The 21694-nt window shown below is 41.4% G+C and overlaps 1 protein-coding gene across 2 annotated transcripts in view; it reads left to right on the forward strand.

Annotated features, from left to right (window-relative positions):
* The window catches only part of LOC124125764 (annexin A6-like), a 35449-nt gene that overhangs the window by 8936 nt on the left and 4819 nt on the right, over window positions 1–21694 (forward strand). For both annotated transcript variants that reach the window (XM_048381912.1, XM_048381913.1), the window contains exons 9-24: window positions 986–1061; window positions 4819–5000; window positions 6150–6231; window positions 7101–7195; window positions 7925–8038; window positions 10586–10676; window positions 11256–11582; window positions 13919–14100; window positions 14484–14562; window positions 15660–15745; window positions 16389–16470; window positions 17231–17325; window positions 18348–18461; window positions 19360–19450; window positions 20018–20344; window positions 20698–20879. In XM_048381912.1, the coding sequence (XP_048237869.1) occupies window positions 986–1061; window positions 4819–5000; window positions 6150–6231; window positions 7101–7195; window positions 7925–8038; window positions 10586–10676; window positions 11256–11582; window positions 13919–14100; window positions 14484–14562; window positions 15660–15745; window positions 16389–16470; window positions 17231–17325; window positions 18348–18461; window positions 19360–19450; window positions 20018–20344; window positions 20698–20879 (2205 nt within the window). The remainder of the gene's footprint in view (window positions 1–985; window positions 1062–4818; window positions 5001–6149; window positions 6232–7100; window positions 7196–7924; window positions 8039–10585; window positions 10677–11255; window positions 11583–13918; window positions 14101–14483; window positions 14563–15659; window positions 15746–16388; window positions 16471–17230; window positions 17326–18347; window positions 18462–19359; window positions 19451–20017; window positions 20345–20697; window positions 20880–21694) is intronic.

The following is a 21694-nucleotide window of genomic DNA, read 5'->3' on the forward strand; positions in this document are numbered from 1 at the left end:
AACTGACTATAAAAGTCCACTTTCCACCCTTGCCGAACTACTGGTATTATGGAGTTACATTTTGGCTGGACTAACAAGTCTATGCATAGTCCAATCAAAATCGCGCTCAAAAATCGAAATCCGGTTCGTAATCTGTCATGCAGATTTGGGTCGATTGCGGGATTTGCAAAACATGTGCACCGCTAACTCGTTGTCAACAAATATTTTCTACATCTTTTTATGTTTTTAATGAAGGTGCTCACATGATTTGATGCACATCGCGATGCAAGACTCATTTTATCATTTTATCACAGTATATAGATCTTGATTATCGATCAGATCGTTTTGACTGGGTACCGCAGTTTTGTTTGAAGCAAATGCAAGTGATTCGAGAGGTTGAATCTGATTGGTCCATAGGAGAGGGAGAAGGGACATAACTCGTAATAGCCACTGGTGGTGCTATGATCAAGCACAGGAATTCCAGCCTAGTTCGGCAAGGGTGGAAACTGGACTTTTAGAGTCAGTTAACTCTCTTGCCTCGGGAAGATGAATAGTTAAGGTATCATAAGGACTAAGGGTTTTGCCATTTGTTATCATTATGTGGACCAGTGGACTAAAACTGTTAGTTTCTATCGCTTGCATTTCAACATTTCAGTGTTTATTTGTTGGCACTGACATGGACACTGGTGGCCCAATTGACAGGTGCTGCATTTCTTTGTGCAGAGTTGTGTCCCCTAGGTCTGCCAGGAATGCATGATCATGGGTTCAGATTTGCCTGATTATGTTTCTAGGTTTGTCAGCACCATAGCCGTGCTCATAGTTTTCACCAAAGTGGTGAATGTCTACGACCTGCATCACATCAGGCTTTCCTCCCACATGATGTGGTGTTAAACACAACTCACTCACTCATTCTCTGGTATGCTGATCGGTGTATGTTTTATCATCGGTGCGGCACTTACTCTAGGTACTGGAAGGGATATTTCAATGTGACAATGTTGATTTGCAGATACTGGAGGGGAAGTTGGAAGATGAGGGAGATGGCTACAAACTGACGGTTGTTCTCTCCAAACCAGGCGTGCCGAGTGAGTCCAGCTCTCAGTCCAGCTCTCAGTCAGACTGACATACAATACAGCTCAGATAGACAACTCACAGACCAGATAACCTAGGACACACACAGTCTACAGCCACTAGGGTGTACTCTGACCTCGAGTAATACATCTTTGTTAGTGTTCTTGTGAAATCTTTCAGTAACATATTGCTTTCAACAATTGCACACTTGGAAATCTTGATCACAAATAGTTCAGGAATTGGAAAAACAACTGGAAAGTGGTTTGCCTGTATTTACAAATTCTAGAGTAGGGTAAGTCAATGTCTGTAAAATATACTTCTTGAACTAGAGGGTGCTGTGAGAAGCTTCTATGCAAATGATGTGTACATTATTAACCAATCTCATTAAAATCAGATCTTAGTTCTCACTGCCGCTAAACATAGACCTGAGGACATCCCATTACGGGTCACGTCAGACCGACCTTGCGCGAACTTTGAACGACCAATGAAATGACTGACAAGAAGTCCACATTAGCCAATAAGAAGGCAGCTTTCTTGTGCTTTATCGCGCTAATTTCAAATTGGCGACTACGCTTTGAAACATATTTTGACAAATTCTCGATAAAAAAATTGAAACCTGAACAAAAAAAACATTCAGGAATGGCTCATAGATGGTCCAGATTGTATGGATTCAGTCGTCAAGCCCGTAATTATCGTTCGGAATACCCCGTGTTAAAGTTTTCGATGTTGCAAGATTAGAAATCACATTCCGACTGTCACTTTCATGATCTGGTAAGCAACGCTCTAATTGGTCGAATGAAAGGTCGTTCTGACATGACCCCTATGGGATGTCCTCAGATCTTTGTTTAGCGGTAGCAAGAACTAAGATCTAATTTGAATGAGATTGATTATTAACACTTGTAGAACTGATCAATCTGTATGTGATAGTTGGGAAAGGTGTAACAAACTGGCACATTTGGCAGTGTATTTTAAACATTTAACACATGAATTTGAAACCCGAAATGACATGAAAAGGCATTAACTGGTATGTCAAAACAGCATTGTTACTAATGGTATTAACTGTACCAGTATTTTGGGAAGTCAAACATGGGGGTTGGAAATACATCAGATCTGTCTTCAGAACCAACATTAGAGGGACAAGTCAACATTGTTGGCACATGACCTTCCTAAACTGTTTACCATTCCACCAGTCTGAGACCAAGTCCCCATTCCACGTTAATGAAGTCTTATACTCACAGCACCGCACGTCACATGGTCATGTGAGTTTCCAGAGTATTAGGGCTATGGTCAGTCACTGAAGGGGACCCCAACTCTCATATTTCTTGTATATCTGTAATCAGGAATTATTTATTTAAAGTATATAAAGTATTTTTTCCCATGTTATTTCTATGCAATAAGGATCATGATAGCAAGGTAATGTTGGTAGATGGAATAATCAATTTGTAGCTTACATTGTATTTCTATATAACAGAAATAATGAATAGATCATGTAACATAGGACATCTGTAGAAACATCCTGGGCTTTCTGTCTTCATTATTTAGTCACTGATAATTTTAAAGTAATTTTCTATGAGTATTTTCCCTGCCTTATTTGTACATGTTTACTGTACAGACCCATCTGTGATATCTCTCTGTACATTCTAGCAGTTTTCTGTACCACTTTTCTGTACAGAAATAAAGACATATCTTGAAACGTCTATTTTGTTCTTATTTACTTGGACAGTGCTTGGTTGATGTTTTGACATCATAGTAACCATGCTATCAGCAAAATTTGTTTACAAGAAAGCCCAGGTTGTTGATAAAATGTGAGAATGTTAATCAAATTGATATTACTTTGATTATGCAAAGTATGTGGTAGCAGACATGATTGTGTTCAGTTACTATCTCTGAAGAAAACAAAGAAACAAGTTGGGATGGTTTTAATTCATGGTGTTTTGATGTCGTCTAATATTCAATAAGCAGACAGTAATACAGCTTTATAGGTGTCATCATATGAAAAGATTATATACTTGGATTGATTTTAGTAGGGCTTAACACTCGCGTAGTGGAGGAATGTAACATGGTCAGTTGGTGTACTGCAGACAGAGACAGAATATTGCTAAAGGATAGTCAGCTTCGTTTGCTGGAGAATTTGTGCTGCTTGAAAAAAGTGTTGGAAACACAGACCACACGATCCTGATAACCAGTCAGAAATACACAGACCACTAGATCTTCATAAACAGTCAGAAATGCACAGACCGCTTGATCCTGATAACCAATCAGAAATGCACAGACCACATGATCCTCAGAAAGTCAGAAATACACAGACCACTTGGTCCTTGAAAACAGTCAGAAATACACAGACCACTAGATCTTCATAAACAGTCAGAAATGCACAGACCGCTTGATCCTGATAACCAGTCAGAAATGCACAGACCACTTGATCCTCAGAAAGTCAGAAATACACAGACCACTTGGTCCTTGAAAACAGTCAGAAATACACAGACCACTAGATCTTCATAAACAGTCAGAAATGCACAGACCGCTTGATCCTGATAACCAGTCAGAAATACACAGACCACGAGGTCCTCAAAACAGTCAGAAATACACAGACCACGAGATCCTCAAAACAGTCAGAAATACACAGACCACTAGATCCTCAAAACAGTCAGAAATGCACAGACCACTAGATCTTCATAAACAGTCAGAAATGCACAGACCGCTTGATCCTGATAACCAGTCAGAAATGCACAGACCACATGATCCTCAGAAAGTCAGAAATACACAGACCACTTGGTCCTTGAAAACAGTCAGAAATACACAGACCACTAGATCTTCATAAACAGTCAGAAATGCACAGACCGCTTGATCCTGATAACCAGTCAGAAATGCACAGACCACTTGATCCTCAGAAAGTCAGAAATACACAGACCACTTGGTCCTTGAAAACAGTCAGAAATACACAGACCACTAGATCTTCATAAACAGTCAGAAATGCACAGACCGCTTGATCCTGATAACCAGTCAGAAATACACAGACCACGAGGTCCTCAAAACAGTCAGAAATACACAGACCACGAGATCCTCAAAACAGTCAGAAATACACAGACCACTAGATCCTCAAAACAGTCAGAAATGCACAGACCACTAGATCTTCATAAACAGTCAGAAATGCACAGACCGCTTGATCCTGATAACCAGTCAGAAATGCACAGACCACATGATCCTCAGAAAGTCAGAAATACACAGACCACTTGGTCCTTGAAAACAGTCAGAAATACACAGACCACTAGATCTTCATAAACAGTCAGAAATGCACAGACCGCTTGATCCTGATAACCAGTCAGAAATGCACAGACCACATGATCCTCAGAAAGTCAGAAATACACAGACCACTTGGTCCTTGAAAACAGTCAGAAATACACAGACCACTAGATCTTCATAAACAGTCAGAAATACACAGACCGCTTGATCCTGATAACCAGTCAGAAATGCACAGACCACTTGATCCTTGAAAACAGTCAGAAATACACAGACCACTAGATCTTCATAAACAGTCAGAAATACACAGACCACGAGATCCTCAGAAAGTCAGAAACACACAGGCCCTTAGGCCCTCAAATAACTGTCCGAAGTCAACACACAACTATCTATCCTCATAAAAGTTACGACACACAAAACAATCAATCCTCATACATAGTCGGAAACACAGAACATTAGATCATCATAACCAGACGTACTGGAACCAGAGCAGGCTGGTGCTACTTGCAGTGGACTGGTCCATTATTTCAGGGGGTACAGTAAAGAAGAAGAAGCCACCAGCTGCTGCACCGCCACCCACCCACCCTCCCTGGAAGCCGACTGGTAGCATGTCCGACTCCTCCAAGAAGTCAGAGAAGCCAGAGAAGCCAAAGAAGAAGGATCCCCCTGCTAAGAAGGATCCCTACTACGCTATGGAAACTGAGGATCTCAATGTAAGACGGTGTAAACACTCCTAAATAATACTTAATCCACAGACAGCAGTTTCAGTTAACTCTCTGTACATAGGGAGACAGTACTCATTTTCCACCTACATCTAGACATTTTAATTAATATGTTGTGTGGAACTTAAACATTATCTCTGATGGTTATCATTAACTGCTAAATTGGAATATATCATAAAATTTTAGCTAGCGGATGTGAACCAAGTTTTCTGGGACAGACGATAAGCTGAGCCTTTTCCCCCTTTAAAGGGTTTGTACGACGAGTATTCCTATTCCTCCTACTGGCAACTAGGTTAGCTATCTTAACCCATTATGGCGCGATCATGCAGGAGGTATAATGGTAAAACGGTTGTGAAAGCAGTGCCAAGATGGCAATTTTTTTATCTTATCCTATCTCACACTATGAATTTCTTCCTTCTTTCGATCCTTGTGTGGAAATGTGCTAGAACAAAGTATCCAGCTTCGTAAAACATTTCGCCCGACATTTATGTAAATACGTACGAGCATCAGTGGTCCGGCTTGCAAAGGCTGTGAGAATCGCAACAAAGATCATGTGAATCAACTGAGTGATAGGTACGTCTGCACGGCGTAGAAGTTGAAACAAATGTAAACTAAGCTCTCACACAAAAAAACAAAAAGTTATTCTCTGGTGCTCAATAAACGTGGCGATGAGAAAGAGAATGATGTTGGCAGGGGTAGTCAGGTGATCAAGTCGTGTAAGGTCACACAGACAGGAATAAAGTGTGTGACCCATTTGTTTTGGTGGTGACCATAGTGATGCTGGGATGTGTTCGGTTGAAATGTTTTTAGAAGCTGGAAACTTTGTTCTAGCACGTTTCCACACAATAATCAAAAGAAGAAGAAATGCATAGTCTGAGATAGGATAAGTATATAAATATACAATTTGATTTACAATTTTGGCGATATGCACCAATATTCTAGTTGAAACTGACCCGGTGTTTACCAAAACAGACCATTTGCTTGTGGTGTATGTATAATGAATATTGAGAGCATGAGATAATTGATGGGTAATCAAGCTGAACGTCATGGAACAGTTGGAGGGATGGTACCAGAGACCATATAATAGATCTATTATATGGTCTCTGATGGTACTGATGTGCCGTGTGTTTGCTCCTTCAGCAAGAGGGCACGGTGGTTGCGTATGCAGCCTTCAATGCGGAACAAGATGCTGAAGTTCTGAAGCAGGCAATGAAGGGTCTAGGTAAGCTGAGACACAACACTGTCAGTTTAGTCTAACATAATATTATTTATTCAGAAGCCAACACTAGTCACTTCAATCTCATTAAAATCAGGCCTCAGTTCTCGCTACTGCTTAACAAAGATATGAGGACATCCCATTAGGGGTCACGTCAGAACGACCTTTCATCCAACCAATCAGAGCGTCACTTACTAGATTATGAAAGTGACAGTCGGATTGTGATATCTAATCACGCAGCCTCGAAAACTTTAACTCCGAACGATAGTTAAGGGTTTAACGACTGAATCCATACAATCTAGACCATCTATTAGCCTTTCCAGAATGTTCTTTTGTTCAGGTTTCAAATTTGTAATCGAGAATTTGTCAAAATATGTTTCGAAGCGTAGTCGCCAATTTGAAATTAGTGCCCTTAAGCACGAGAAAGCTCCCTTCTGATTGGTCATTCCATTGGTTGGTAAAAGTTCGCGCAAGGTCGGTCTGACGTGACCCGTAATGGGATGTCCTCAGATCTTTGTTTAGCTGTAGCGAGAACTAAGATCTGATTTTAATGAAGTTGTAGTCACGTAGGAGTGGTGATTGATGTTATTATGAATAACGAACTTCTAACAAGCTGAGTTTCACTTGTAGTTTCACTTTGTTCCAATTGAGAAAAGTGAAAACATCATTGGGACTCTTCACATTCTCTTCTCAAGCATTTCATGGTTTATGGGGATTTGTTTTTGACATTGAGGAGAAAACTAAATTGTTGTATGAGCTATATTGTCCTGTATTTTATACTTGTACTTGTCTCAAAGTATGAATATATTGTCTATGGTCCCTTAGGTTTCTTGGTATATGTAGTTTGGATTATAAAATGTGCATGGTGTGTCCAGGGACTGACGAGAACGCCATCATCAACGTGCTGGCCTACCGGTCCAACCCTCAACGGATGGAAATTGTCTCCATGTACAAAACAATGTTTGGAAAGGTATACTTCCATTCCTATTTTACAATATTTCCTAATAATTAATTTATTTCAAGAGATTTTTTGAAGGTAATTAACCTATAATCAACCCTGATAATATATATCTCATCAAATCAACCCAGACCATATATATACATCAACCCAGGCAATATATTTACATCAACCCAGGCAATATATTTACATCAACCCAGACAATATATTTACATCAACCCAGGCAATATATTTACATCAACCCAGGCAATATATTTACATCAACCTAGGCAATATATTTACATCAACCCAGGCAGTAATCAACCCAAATCAACCCTGACAATAATCAGCCCTGATAATATATTCACATCAACCCAGGCAATATATTTACATCAACCCAGGCAATATATTTACATCAACCCAGGCAATATATTTACATCAACCCAGGCAATATATTTACATCAACCTAGGCAATATATTTACATCAACCCAGGCAGTAATCAACCCAAATCAACCCTGACAATAATCAGCCCTGATAATATATTCATATCAACCCAGGCAATATATTTACATCAACCCAGGCAATATATTTACATCAACTCAGACAATATATTAACATCAAATCAGCCCTACATTTTGCCACCTGCCTCTGGGCATGCCCCTCTGCATGTTGACGCAGAAAATCTGTAAACCCAGAAAATAACATGTTCTCGACTTAAAACATGTCACATGAAAGTATTGATTTGTCAACTACAATTGCAGGACTTGATAGAGCACTTGAAGTCGGAATTGAGTGGATCATTCTGCGATGTGGCCAAATTTCTGTGCATGGCTCCAGCCGAGTTTGATGCCTATCTTCTCCGGAAAGCCATCAAGGTAAGGTACCACGACAGCTGGGTAATGCTTGCTTGAACTCAGTCTCATTACAATCAGATCTTTGTGTGGGAAGAACTGTACTTTGACAACCCAGTCTGAAATGAAGGATTCATGCGTCATTGAGCCAATCAGATTTCAGATTTCTAATATGATTCGGCTTAAATTTGTTAGTTACCACCTTGATCCGGTAATTGTTCAGAAAGGCCAATCCACACAGAACAAACATTTCTTTGATCATACTCCCTTTTAGATGTAGATGCCATGGAGCTTAGAAATGACAGAGTGTATAAAATATCCACAACAATGGTGTGGCTTTTATTATTTATTTGTAAAACTGCTCCAGTAAAAACGGTAGTTATCACCCAATGCGATACACACCATGAACACGCTTGTAAGGCTTCAGTGTTTAATGGCAGACATTACAGAGGCCGGGCAAGGGAGATAACTCCAGTGACTTGCCATTATAACAACCATAAACAATAATGTTGGCGCTGGTCCTTTTACTTTGTTTTAAAAAATACAAGAAACATATCTTCTGGTCTGAATTCATCTTCATACACTCATACTGAGGTTTTTAGAATCCTTGACACTGATTGGCAGAGTTGTCAGGTCTTCTCTCAAGAGAAGTATCAAATTGTGAAAGATGTAATAATAATGTGATGGGCTTAAAATCGGGGTTTTATCATTGCCACTTAATGATGCAAAGCAGATGTGATTATGTCATGGCTGTTTGTGATAAGGTGTTTTCTGTCATGGAATATGCACCAAGGTTGTGTACCTGGAGTTGTTAACTATGTACTCCTGATAAATGTTCAAAGCATCTAGTCACTCAGGAACACTTCCCTGCTAGATCTTGGCCATGGGTGGTAGGGCGGTCGGGTAGCCTAGTGGTTAAAGCGTTCGCTCGTCACGCCGAAGACCCAGATTTGATTCCTGACATGGGTACAATGTGTGAAGCCCATTTCTGGTGTCCCCCGCCGTGATATTGCTGGAATATTGCTAAAAGCGGAGTAAAACCATATTCACTCACACACTCCATTGGTGGTAAACTGGTCCTAAGTAAGACAGCCTCTGTGGCCTAGTGGATAGAGCATCTGCCCCGAATGTGGAAGGTTGTTTGTTTGAGTTTGGTCCCTGGCTGCATCTAGCAAAATGTTGTTGAATGATAGTCCTTGTAACCTTGCCTGGTGCTTGACATTGTCTGAGTTGAGTATAAGTGTTAAAACTGCAGCTTGGCAGTTCAGAGGGTTAGCACTATGCAATAGGCTTCAGTCAGGGCTAGTAAAATCAGCAACACACACAACACTCATGCATGCACGTTGCTGTAAAAGTGCTATGACCTTGAACACAAGATTAAGCCCCATTTCACCTCACCTTAGTCATTGCAACTCACGGTGTAGAATTGTGCACTGTCAAACTAGCAGGATGTGCTGATTGTGGGTTTGTTTCCCAGCAATCTCATTAAAATCAGACCTCAGTTCTCACTGCCGCTAAACAAAGATCTCAGGACATCCTATTAGGGGTCACGTCAGAACGACCTTTCATCCGACCAATCAGACCATCGCTTACCAGATTATGAAAGTGACAGTTGGAATGTGATTTCTAATCATGCCACCTTGAAAACTTTAACTCCGAACGATAGTTACGGGCTTAACGACTGAATCCATACAATGTAGACCATCTATTAGCCATTCCAGAATGTTCTTTTTGTTCAGGTTTCAAATTCATATTCGAGAATTTGTCAAAATATGTTTCGAAGCGTAGTCGCCAATTTGAAATAAGGGCCGTAAAGCACGAGAAAGCGGCCTTCTGATAGGTCATGCCATTGGTTGGTCAAAGTTCGTGCAAGGTCGGTCTGACGTGACCTGTAATGGGATGTCCTCAGATCTTTGTTTAGCGGTAGCGAGAACTAAGATCTGATTTTAATGAGATTGGTTTCCCAGACAAACCAGAAGGTGAGCTTCTGTATCGATGCCAGGTGAAAGTAAGTGTCAACTACCTGGGTCGCTAGAGCTGAGTATCGCATGGTATCCTGGTATCTTGTGATACAATTCGTATCACGATACGGATTGACCATACTACTGGTATCATGATAAACTACATCAAATAGGAAGAAATGATGAAATCACTGAAATACACCCCTAGAACCTCTTTCTTCATGCATTTATTTATAGTTATCTCAAAACCTTTAACAAAGAAAACCACAAGAACCGTTTGAAATGTAGGTGATGGTTATTAAATGTAATAGTTATTCGGCACATCCTCAGCTAACGCGTCCTTGTGTTCTGATATGCCTATAGGTGGCGCTATGCTACCTGTGCCATTATTGGAGGTAACTCTATTAGTTCCTGTTCTCTTTATATCATAACGCGATTTCACGAACTGACGATTCAAGTATCGTATGAACCTAAGTATTGATGATGTCGTAGGTATCGGTGTTCGTTACAGCCCTATTGTTCACCTCAGGTTTTCATCCCTAGTTTAGCTTCTAGACCCTGCTGTTCTCTCACAGTACTATTAACATTAAGATCATACATGTTGCTGCAGGGTCTCGGAACAGACGAGGATGTCCTGATCGAGGTGCTGTGTACACGCTCCAACGCCCAGATACAGGAGATCAAGAAGAAGTATAAAGAAAGTAAGACAAGTATAAGTACAAATCTGTTTCTGGACATTATTATCAGACACACAAAATGTGTGATCATGATATGCATGTGTCAGCTCCTGACAGTGTGGTTGCTCATGTCAGCCTCCACACATCTTCCCAAGGACACTTTATTGTACAAATCTTGGGTGCAACGTGTGAAATAGTCTCAAAATAGTGCTGGGCAGGTAGGTTAGCTGGCCTTAACTGTTACAAGCCAGTTCCAAATTTCACTAGCTTACCCGGTATATATGCAACAGTTTTTTCCTCAGAAATTTGATTCTGTGAAGGTATGAATAAAATAAACACGAGTCAGATACTATGAAGAGGGACAACTCTGATCTCTGCAATTTGTTACTGATATTAACTTGATTTCATATTTTTTATAGTTGCATTGATTCTCAGAAATGTGAGAACTCTATTTTTAGTCAACTAAGACACATCACTTTTTAACACACTCATAAAATCAATATACTGTACAAAGCAACATCAGGCTTAACTCTCTCTCTCTCACTTTTCACTGTTCAAAGCAGTGTTAAAACTCCACTCACTCTCTCACTATCTTCCTCCCAGAGTTCAACAAGGACCTTGAGAAGGACATCATAGGGGACACCTCAGGTCACTTCAAGCGCCTCCTGGTGACTTTGGTCCAGGCCAGTCGGAGCGACGCTACCGAGGTGGACCGAAACAAGGCGCACCAGGATGCCAAGGCGTTGTATGAGGCAGGGGAGAAGAAGTGGGGGACGGACGAGTCCAAGTTCAATGTCATCCTAGGCTCTCGGAGCTACCCACAGCTTCGCGCCATGTTTGAGGAGTACAAGAAGATCTCCAAGAAGGACATTGAAGATGTGTTGAAGAGTGAGATGTCGGGCGATATCCTCCGGGGGATGCTCACCATAGGTAGATATACAGTCTGGGGGAAATGTTTTCGTGCAGATCCTGAAGTTGGGAAGAGAGTTGCAAATATTACGATATTGTCAAGAGTATGTATTCTCACCTCCAAAAAAAACATAGAAACATGTAGAGAAGTCTGTACGTTAAGAAGAGATGTTTCCATTGTGAATCATTTAAGGACAAAACTAACAACCAGTCAAAGTGTTACCACAGAGTGTCTACATTTACATTTAGTACTAACTACACTTATTTAGATTCTACATGTATAACATCCAGTCGTAAAATAATACACTGTACTTTGACTGATTTACACAAAGTATTTATATTTTTTCACGCATGCATTTTGAATCATCGTCCACGATCAGTGTTACATAGATCTACATGTCCCATGCCACTGTGAAATAATTGCGCCACTGTTCCATTCACTACCATCATTACGTAATGTGAACCTCAGCAATGAATATCTGTACAACGCTCTTTCCTAGAACGCGGGTCGGTTTCTTGGTCCCCGATGACAGCGGTATATCGAGGGATCACTGTACTATATTCATATTACGATATGTTTCCAAACTTCCAAACTTTACACGCTAATCCTGCTTGAGACAATGGAGCATCTCGAGTCATGGATCTATGACGTCACATGTGATACGTTCATGAGTATCAGTTCACACAACATACCACTACGTTTGATTGTGCATCGAACCAATCTAATATTTCTTGAATATGAGTAAGTCTTCTTATGTTACTAACATGTATGATAGTCACATTTGTTTTGGCAGTGAGCATATAAATCTGTGCTGGTGGGTCACACCGAAGTGATAACTGACCCGTGTCAGTCTGGGCTTTCCTTGTAACATAAACTGACACACCATCTAGGTTGACTGTAGGAATATTCTGACATGGGCCCTTTATGTGAAAATTTCAAATATTCCAGAGGTACGCCCATACTGCACAATGTTAAAATGCCCCTTTGTATTTTAAAATGTAGGCTGTTTCAAATTTAGGGTCTAAAAGCACAAGGTCCCACCCTAGAATTATCCCCACACCATGATATAAATAAAAGATTTTAAACTTATCCTATTTCGCACTATGCATTTCTTCCTTCTATTTTCGATCCTATGTGGAAACATGCTTGAACAATGTTTCCAGCTTCTAAAACAAATCACCAAAACACATCCAAGCATCACCACGGTCACCTCCCTAGCAAATGGGTCATGCACTGTAGTCCTGTGGTTAGCGACCTACATGATACAATCACATGACCCCCCTCCCCCTTCCACTTCATTCTTCTTCTCAAACTATGGAGACATGTTTTTGGAATATTATATTGTAAAATTTATAATACTGATCAAAGCAGCTTCAAACCCAAGATTTTAACACAAAGTCAAGAAATTGTATGGAAAGTAGGTTTAAGTCATGTGTCATATTCTGAGGTATCATAGGTATGTAGGAAAACACACTTGTACTATTCAACGTTTGCTAAGGTTCGAAATAGTCTTAGTCAAATGGGTGCTTAGTAAATGGTGAGTAGTATATGTCTTAAAGCTGGTAAAGCCCTTCTCTCCCAGCAGTGTCATTCAAGATGGGAGTATTTTCGTACAAATGTCATGTTTTACTTATTATTACTTAGCATCAGTATATTATTATTATCTAAAGTACCTCTGTTTTGTTTTTGAGCTGAAATCTAATTTATTGCTTCTGAAACCTTTCACTCTTGAAGACAGGAGAGTTTATGAATAGCAACTTCATTGTTTGTTAGGACGTCTCAGGGTGGTGTTTCTGTTCTTGCGAAGTGCGCTGTGTGAAAAACAAGTTCAGCCACAGACAAACAAACAAACAAACAAACAAACAAACAAAACAATCCCTCCAGGTCAGGTGATGTTTCATGGTGGTGTTTCTGTTCTTGCTAAGTGCGCTGTGTGAAGAACAAGTTTGGCCACAGACAAACAAACAAACAAACAAAACAATCCCTCCAGGTCAGGTGATGTTTCATGGTGGTGTTTCTGTTCTTGCTAAGTGCGCTGTGTGAAGAACAAGTTCGGCCACAGACAAACAAACAAACAAACAAAACAATCCATCAAGGCCAGGTGATGTTTCATGGTGGTGTTTCTCTTCTTGCTAAGTGCGCTGTGTGAAGAACAAGTTCGGCCACAGACAATCAAACAAACAAACAAACAAAACAATCCATCAAGGCCAGGTGATGTTTCATGGTGGTGTTTCTGTTCTTGCTTAGTGCGCTGTGTGAAGAACAAGTTCGGCCACAGACAAACAAACAAACAAACAAACAAACAGTCCCTCCAGTTCAGGTGATGTTTCATGGTGGTGTTTCTGTTCTTGCTTAGTGCGCTGTGTAAAGAACAAGTTCGGCCACTTCGCCCGGCAGCTGCAGAAGACGATGAAGGGCATGGGAACAGACGATGACACACTTTGCCGCGTGGTGGTCAGTCGGTGTGAAATAGACATGGTGCAGGTCAAGGAGGAGTTCGAGAAGCTGACGGGACAGACCCTGCAACAGTATATAACAGTAGGTAGTCACTGGGCAGTTCCTATACTCATCTCCTTCATATCATCTACTGTAGGTGAGCTTGGGTTAGTGCAGTGTGTTCACCAAATATCCCGTGTTATGGGTTTTTGGACGCTTAAGAAACTTTCATAGGTTTCTCTCTAATCACATTAACAACTGTAAAACATCTCATTCACTTTTAAAAGACAATTTTCTCTTCAAAACAAGCCATCATCTGAGTATTATCGATGTCAGTGTGATGCTACACCCCCAGTTATTGCGCACCTAATTGCGATAAACATGGCCGCTCGAAAACGTATGACGTCCAAAAACCTATGATCTGACGATACTTTAGATTTCTTCAGGTACTAAAATTCTGACTCACTGTATTTTTCACTTGACAGGATGACATTTCTGGAGATTACCGTAACATCATCCTGGCCCTGGTGACGGGTGGCCCCCCTCCTGCCTCCAGTGTGCAGTGTAAGTTGTAGCTGTTCCCTCACACAGACCCTAGTTACACTCACCTTGTAGGTTATGGCACAGCATGGGTGATCAGCAACATGCAGCAACATATTTCTGGAGATGTCCTGCTTGTGGGGTTGTGGTCCAGCTCTCTGAAGCACCACTATGCACTGTGCAGAGTTACTCCCCTTAGCCTTAAATTGAGCAAGCTCCTTCCCAGCGTGTGACACTTTCGTAACACTCTCGGTAACATCGCTGCCACCAGTGTGGGCGCGGCCATTACAAGAATCTTGAAATTTGCCCTCTAACCCAAATGTAGTAACGTATATACTTTTGGAATGCCAATACAGTTATTTTTTACAAGGTTTACGACTGATCAGATTGGTTCAAGACTGCAGACGAATGGAAAATCACCCAAATTCCCCCTTGCATTCTTACTATACCAATTACATGATAGTTGAAATGAAATAGAAATTCAAATAGACGAAGAAAGAAAATAATGTTGTTAGGGTAAGAGTATTCGGCGTCACGGCTGTCATCGCTTGTTTGTAAGCATAACGGTCCGTCTGTTGCGAGTTCAACTCCAAGCATGGCTGTGACCACATATGACAGTGGGGAGTTTTGACTGGTGGCAGCGATAGTATAGAGAGCTCTGCGAATGAGCTATCGCTGTGAAGAGTTTGTGATAATTCAGATTCAAGCTATTATGAGATGCTGTCATTTTTCATAAGTGATTCTCAGCCAAGTGTGGAGTAGTTTAACATATCAAGGCTGATATATATCTATGTGTCCATAGGCGGATTCAGAGGAGTGTGTTGTAGACAATCTCCCCCACCTCCACTGAGAGAGGATTTTGACATTGGACCCCTCCCTTTAAAACAAAATGTAGTATGTTGTAGAGAATCCTCCTTGATATATACTGAAACAAACAAACGTATCGATCATGAATATTTCTTGCAGTAATTGTATGAATTTGTGTGCTCAGTTTTCTAAAAAAAAATAAAAATTGTTCAGTATTTAACTAAAATAGTGTTGGAAGTGTAGTTGCCCTCCTTTCACTGAGTTCTACTCCCTGGTGCTGGTGGTTGGTGTGATTGTGTGGTAACGTGTTTCAGCGGGGAAGGGTTTCGTGGAGGCAGTGAAGAATAAGACTGAGGAGGAGCTTGATGAAGAGGTTCGCCTGGAGACAGAGAAAGTGGAGGTAATAGATAGATATACTACTCAAAAGAAGTTAAAGAACACCTGATTCTGTCACATTACTATGGTTAACCTGCCATGTAGACACCTGCTGTGATATGGCAACAGGATCAGCCATTGCATAGGCCTGTTACTCTGTGGGGGGGCACGGGTGGCCCAGTCGTCTAAGGCGCCGCGATTCGCTGTGCAGAGTTGCGTCCCTAGGGCACGCCAGAAACCTATGATTGTGGGTTTGAATCCTGGTTCGCCCCAATTATGTTTCTAGGTTTGTCAGCACCATACCCGTGCTCGTTGGTTTCAACAAAGTGGTAAACGTCTGAGAACAACACTTCGGGCTTTCCTCACACATTAAGCTGACACGCCGCGATATAACTGGAATTCTGTTAAAAGTGGCGTTAAACCCAACTCACTCACTCACTGTTACTCTGTGGGTAGTTATACAGAATATTACAAAATTATCCTATTCTGATATACCCTGTCTGTTTGCTTCACAGTCAAAGCTACTAGTAGTGCAGTGGTTTCATTGTTGGAAGTGGTTTTTGTATGTTGGATAGCACTGTTGTCCCTCTGACAGCTACATGCTTGAGTTGAATGTGCATCCTGTGAAAGATTGAGACTGTTGGATTATAAGCACATCTCTGTTCCAGGCTGACCCAACAGTCACTCCATTCGAGGGCTTCAATGCTGAGCAGGATGCAGAGGCGCTACGTAAAGCCATGAAAGGTTTCGGTGAGTTTCCGCACACCACATCGCAAACATTCATTGACACATTATCAGCGTTCCATGTATGTAGTGTGACAATCGTGTAACATCAGTTGTCCTCTCCATACCTGATACTGTGTTGTGTGACAATCGTGTAACCATGCTACCTGATATGGATGTGGTGGGACCAAGGTGACAGTCGTGTGGTGTGTTGTGTGACAGTCGTGTGACAGTCGTGTGGTGTGTTGTGTGACAGTCATGTAACCATGCTACCTGATATGGATGTGGTGGGACCAAGGTGACAGTCGTGTGGTGTGTTGTGTGACAGTCGTGTGACAGTCGTGTGGTGTGTTGTGTGACAGTCATGTAACCATGCTGCCTGATATGGATGTGGTGGGACCAAGGTGACAGTCGTGTGATGTGTTGTGTGACAGTCATGTGACCATGCTACCTGATATGGATGTGGTGGGACCAAGGTGACAGTCGTGTCATGTGTTGTGTGACAGTCATGTGATGTGTTGTGTGACAGTCATGTAACCATGCTACCTGATATGGATGTGGTGGGACCAAGGTGACAGTCGTGTGATGTGTTGTGTGACAGTCGTGTGATGTGTTGTGTGACAGTCATGTAACCATGCTGCCTGATATGGATGTGATGGGACCAAGGTGACAGTCGTGTGATGTGTTGTGTGACAGTCGTGTGATGTGTTGTGTGACAGTCATGTAACCATGCTGCCTGATATGGATGTGATGGGACCAAGGTGACAGTCGTGTGATGTACTTTCAGGCACGGATGAGAAGGCTATTATCGACATCCTGGCCTACAGGTCCAATGAACAGAGGGTGGAGCTGACGTCAAAGTTCAAGACGATGTTTGGAAAGGTAGGTTCTGCATTCCCTGTTCATTTATACAGGGTGGGGGGGTAGCCTAGGGGTTAAAGTGTTCGCTGTATGGGTACAATGTGTGAAGCCCATTTCTAGTGTCCCTCGACATGATATTGCTAGAATATTGCTGGAATATTGCTGGAATATTGCTAAACGCAGCATTAAACCACAGTCACTCACTCAATACAATCACATGTATCACTATATAGTCATGTATCATGCACAGTATACACTTGTTTGTTTTGTATGAAGTATCTTCATGATAGAAGACCCCTCTGCATCCTCCTGTGCCACAAATGATGCGAGTCCATTAATGGTCATCTCATGATGAGAGATTGCAGGGGTAGATTTAACAACATATATGTATGTAGCCAGCACGGCTTGCTCCTTTCAAAAGTTACTGACCATTCTCCAAACTGGTGGAGGCCATGAAGAGGCTGAACCTGAGGTCATGTAGCCACCTAGCAGGGCTCTGAAAACTTTAGAACTCCTCACCCCTAAAACGTTTTTTTCTGCACTCTGCGATCAAATCTTTCATGGTGACTTATGAGCAAATAAAGAAGTTGTTGTGCACAATATTACAAAATGGCATCTGGTTGTCATTCTACCGAAATCATCCAATTAAAATATTAAACATACACGGAGAAGGGTTGAATTGTTGACTAGCCAGACCGCCATCTACTTTACGTTTCAGCAAGCCCTTTGTAATTTTAAGTGGCCATGGGCCAATGGGCCAGCATTACAATTGACCCCTGGAATGTATTTAAACAAAGCAGACCCAAGTTATATGTTTCTTGTATTTGCCCAGGACCTGTCAAAGGAGCTGTCTAGTGACCTGAGTCCATTAATGGGGATCTCATGATGAGATCCAGACCCAATTTAAATGTTTTTTTTGTATTTGCCCAGGAACTGTCGAAGGAGCTGTCTAGTGAACTGAGTCCATTAATGGGGATCTCATGATGAGAGATGGTATTAAACAAACCAGACCCAATTTAAATGGTTTTTTTGCATTTGCCCAGGAATTGTCGAAGGAGCTGTCTAGTGAACTGAGTGGGAACTTCAAGACCCTCTGCACAGACATGTTGTTGTCCTCTGCCGAGTTCGATGCCAAGAAACTCAACAAGGCTGTTAAGGTAACAACGCAAGTTAACATACCATAGATACAATTCCATTTGCAAACCCCCATTTGTTTATTTTTAATTAATTGTTTTCTGATGTTGAAATCTACATGTAATTTGTGACCCACCAGGAGAAAGGGGACCTTATGGGTGCTAGGATACAATTGTGCTATGACGTCATAAAGATGTTTGATGTTTGTCAACTTACTTCAGTAAAGATTGACATGTGTGATGTCATGTATCTCTGTTTTAAATATGAATTAAAGCTTGTGAATTGTATTTTTGGCTTACGGAGATGCTGTAGTATTAGAATGTGATTTTTCACCGATGAGGTCCCTTATCTCATGGCTGGTCACATTGTTATTCATGACCACACTTAGACATGAATTGTAGCCAGTTTCAGGAAGATCTCTTTCATAACCTGTCATAAAACTTGTTTCAATTGCACCATAATCCAAGCAATAGTTCAGCAAATACAAGTGTTGTTCTCATGTCTAAAGCACATTAATAATTTATGATGATGAAAGGCCAATCACAAAATTCCCAACCAAATATGCTCAAACAGGACATGATTGCTCCAGCCAATGAATCAGGTACATTACAATACAGCAAAACATTTGGCATGTTTCGAGTTTTGAAAAACTGAGAACAACAAGTGAAGAAAACAGTTCTCAATATGGGGGATAAAATGAATAGCAAACCAAAGAAAGGAACAGGTATTGTGTTGTAGAGTTTAATGTAAATCTACACCTTCTGATAAGCATCAACAAAATTAATTTCTCCTGAGCATAAGCCCCCCCCCCCCCAGCTGGTCAGTGCTAAAGAGTGTGTGACCTTGTACAGGGCCTGGGCATAAGCCCCCCCCCCCCCCCACCAAGATGGTCAGTGCTAATGAGTGTGTGACCTTGTACAGGGCCTGGGCACGGATGAGAAGGTGCTTGTGGAGATTATCTGTACCAGGACCAATGAGCAGCTCAAAACCATCAAGGAGACATACAAGACAAGTAAGTGCAGCAATAGTCACCATTTCAGTAATCCTTCTTGATAACTTATATCTGGATATGTTGATATTTTGTCTTCATGCAATCTTAGATAGGAATCATCAAGGAAGCTACTCTAATTTGTTTGTGTGGGCCATTTTCCAAATTTGCAAAACTTGGCAAAATGTTTCGGAGTATATTAAACACACATTGTGTTCATCGCCCAACTCCCCTCTCTTCATCATACCCCTCCGCGTTCATCATCCTATTTCGCTATGCAGAGTTGTGTCCCTTGGGCACGTCAGAAACCTATGATTGTGGGTTCGAATCTCGGTTCGCCTCGATTATGTTTTCTAGGTGTGTCAGCACCATACCTGTGCTCGTGGGTTTCACCAAATTGGTAAATGTCTAAGACCTGCATCACTTTGGGCTTTCCTCCTACATTAAGCTGAATGCCGTGATATAACTGGAATACTAGTTGTTAAAAGCGGCTGTTAACACAACTCACTCACTCACTCATCATCCTACTAAAGTGTTCCAGTATTTGTCATCCGACTCCCCTGTATATGACTGCTGTATTCAACTCCACAGTGTTCAGCAAGGATCTGGAAGCAGATGTCGCTTCTGACACGTCTGGTCACTTCAAGCGCCTCCTGGTGGCATGTCTACAGGCCAATCGTCCAGAGGAGCCCACATTTGACCGCAACCAGGCCAAGCTTGATGCTCAGGAGCTTCTGAACGCTGGGGAGAAGAAGTGGGGGACGGATGAGTCCCGCTTCAACGTGATCCTCGTTTCCCGCAGTTACGCTCAGCTGAGAGCAACGTTCCAGGAGTATGCCAAGCTGGCCAACAAAGACATCGAGGACACCATCACCAGCGAAATGTCCGGGGACCTGAAGGAAGGATTCCTTGCAGTCGGTGAGACAACACAAGGAATATTACCCATAGTGGAACAGAAAGCAATAGATATATTCAGGACTTCTGAGAAATATTATTATTCTTCTTTCTAAAAGTACATTAATGGTTGTCTAGGACCTTAAATATCAGGACCATACCACAAAGCCATCATACCACTATGACTGTCATAAGTTTATGTTAAAGTATGGGTATTACAAAATGTTTGCGCTACAATCATTTTGTGGATTGAGGCGCTGTCTACACTGATGAGAATATCTGATTCAGATAACAGAGGCCAGTTCTACTTATCAATTAGAAACCATGAGAACATAATTATGGACCTGAAATATTAAAATTTATTTCTCCCCTTCTAGTGAAGTGTATCCGCAACAAAGCCTTCTACTTTGCGTCGGAACTGTACCGGGCTATGAAGGGTCTTGGTACGGATGACGACACGCTGGTCCGTGTAGTCGGGTCTCGGTGTGAGGTGGACATGGTGCAGATCAAGGAGGAGTTTCAGCGGAACTTCAAACAGACTCTCGGAATGTTCATCAAGGTGAGAAACTGCTTGTTGTCGCAAAAATACTATCTTAACTTACGATCATGACGTCATTCTCTCAGTACTCGGACACTCTTCACAATCTCATCAAAAATAAAATGTCAACGCCAGAGATCGATCAGTCTCAACAGATTCCATGTGGCATTAACAGCAAAATAGCAGTGAAAATTATATGAATGGATCACTGAATATCAGTGAGGACACCAGGTGTTTGCAAACAGATGTTTTACTGTGATTTGATACCTCTCTGCATGAAGATCTGAGGACGCCGTCAGGTCGCGTCAGGTGAACACTGAGTGAACTTTGACTGCCCAATCTAGTGAAGGATGCATGGGTTTTAGCCAGTCAGATGTCAGCTTTCTAAAGCTATATATTTAGCCTAATTTCTTTACCACCTAGATTGGGAAATTTCAGTTTGTACATAAGAAAACCCTTACAGAACACACATGTTCCTTTAATGGTTCTCCCTTTGGGATGTAGATGCCATGGTGCTCAGAAGTGACACGGTGTATAAAATATCCATGACAACATCAACTTTCAGAACTATTTGTTTTAGTTCGTTTTCGAGACACAGAAATCAGATATGCTGGTCTGAATGTTTTTGTTATTCATACCAAGCGTTTAGGAGCCTTGACGTTGATGGGCTCATTAGAAAGTTCACCTTAAGCGACCTCTGTGGAGGTGTCCCAGATCATGCAGAGTAAAAGGTCTGATTTAATTGGATTGATACTTTTCAGGACCTGTTTAGACATAATTCTGTATACAGTAAACTATGGTTATAACAAACTCTAAGGGACCACTAATTTTAGTTT

The sequence above is a fragment of the Haliotis rufescens genome, unplaced genomic scaffold, assembly GCF_023055435.1.
Source record: "Haliotis rufescens isolate VD_foot unplaced genomic scaffold, xgHalRufe1.0.p SCAF_4, whole genome shotgun sequence".
NCBI lineage: Eukaryota > Metazoa > Mollusca > Gastropoda > Lepetellida > Haliotidae > Haliotis > Haliotis rufescens.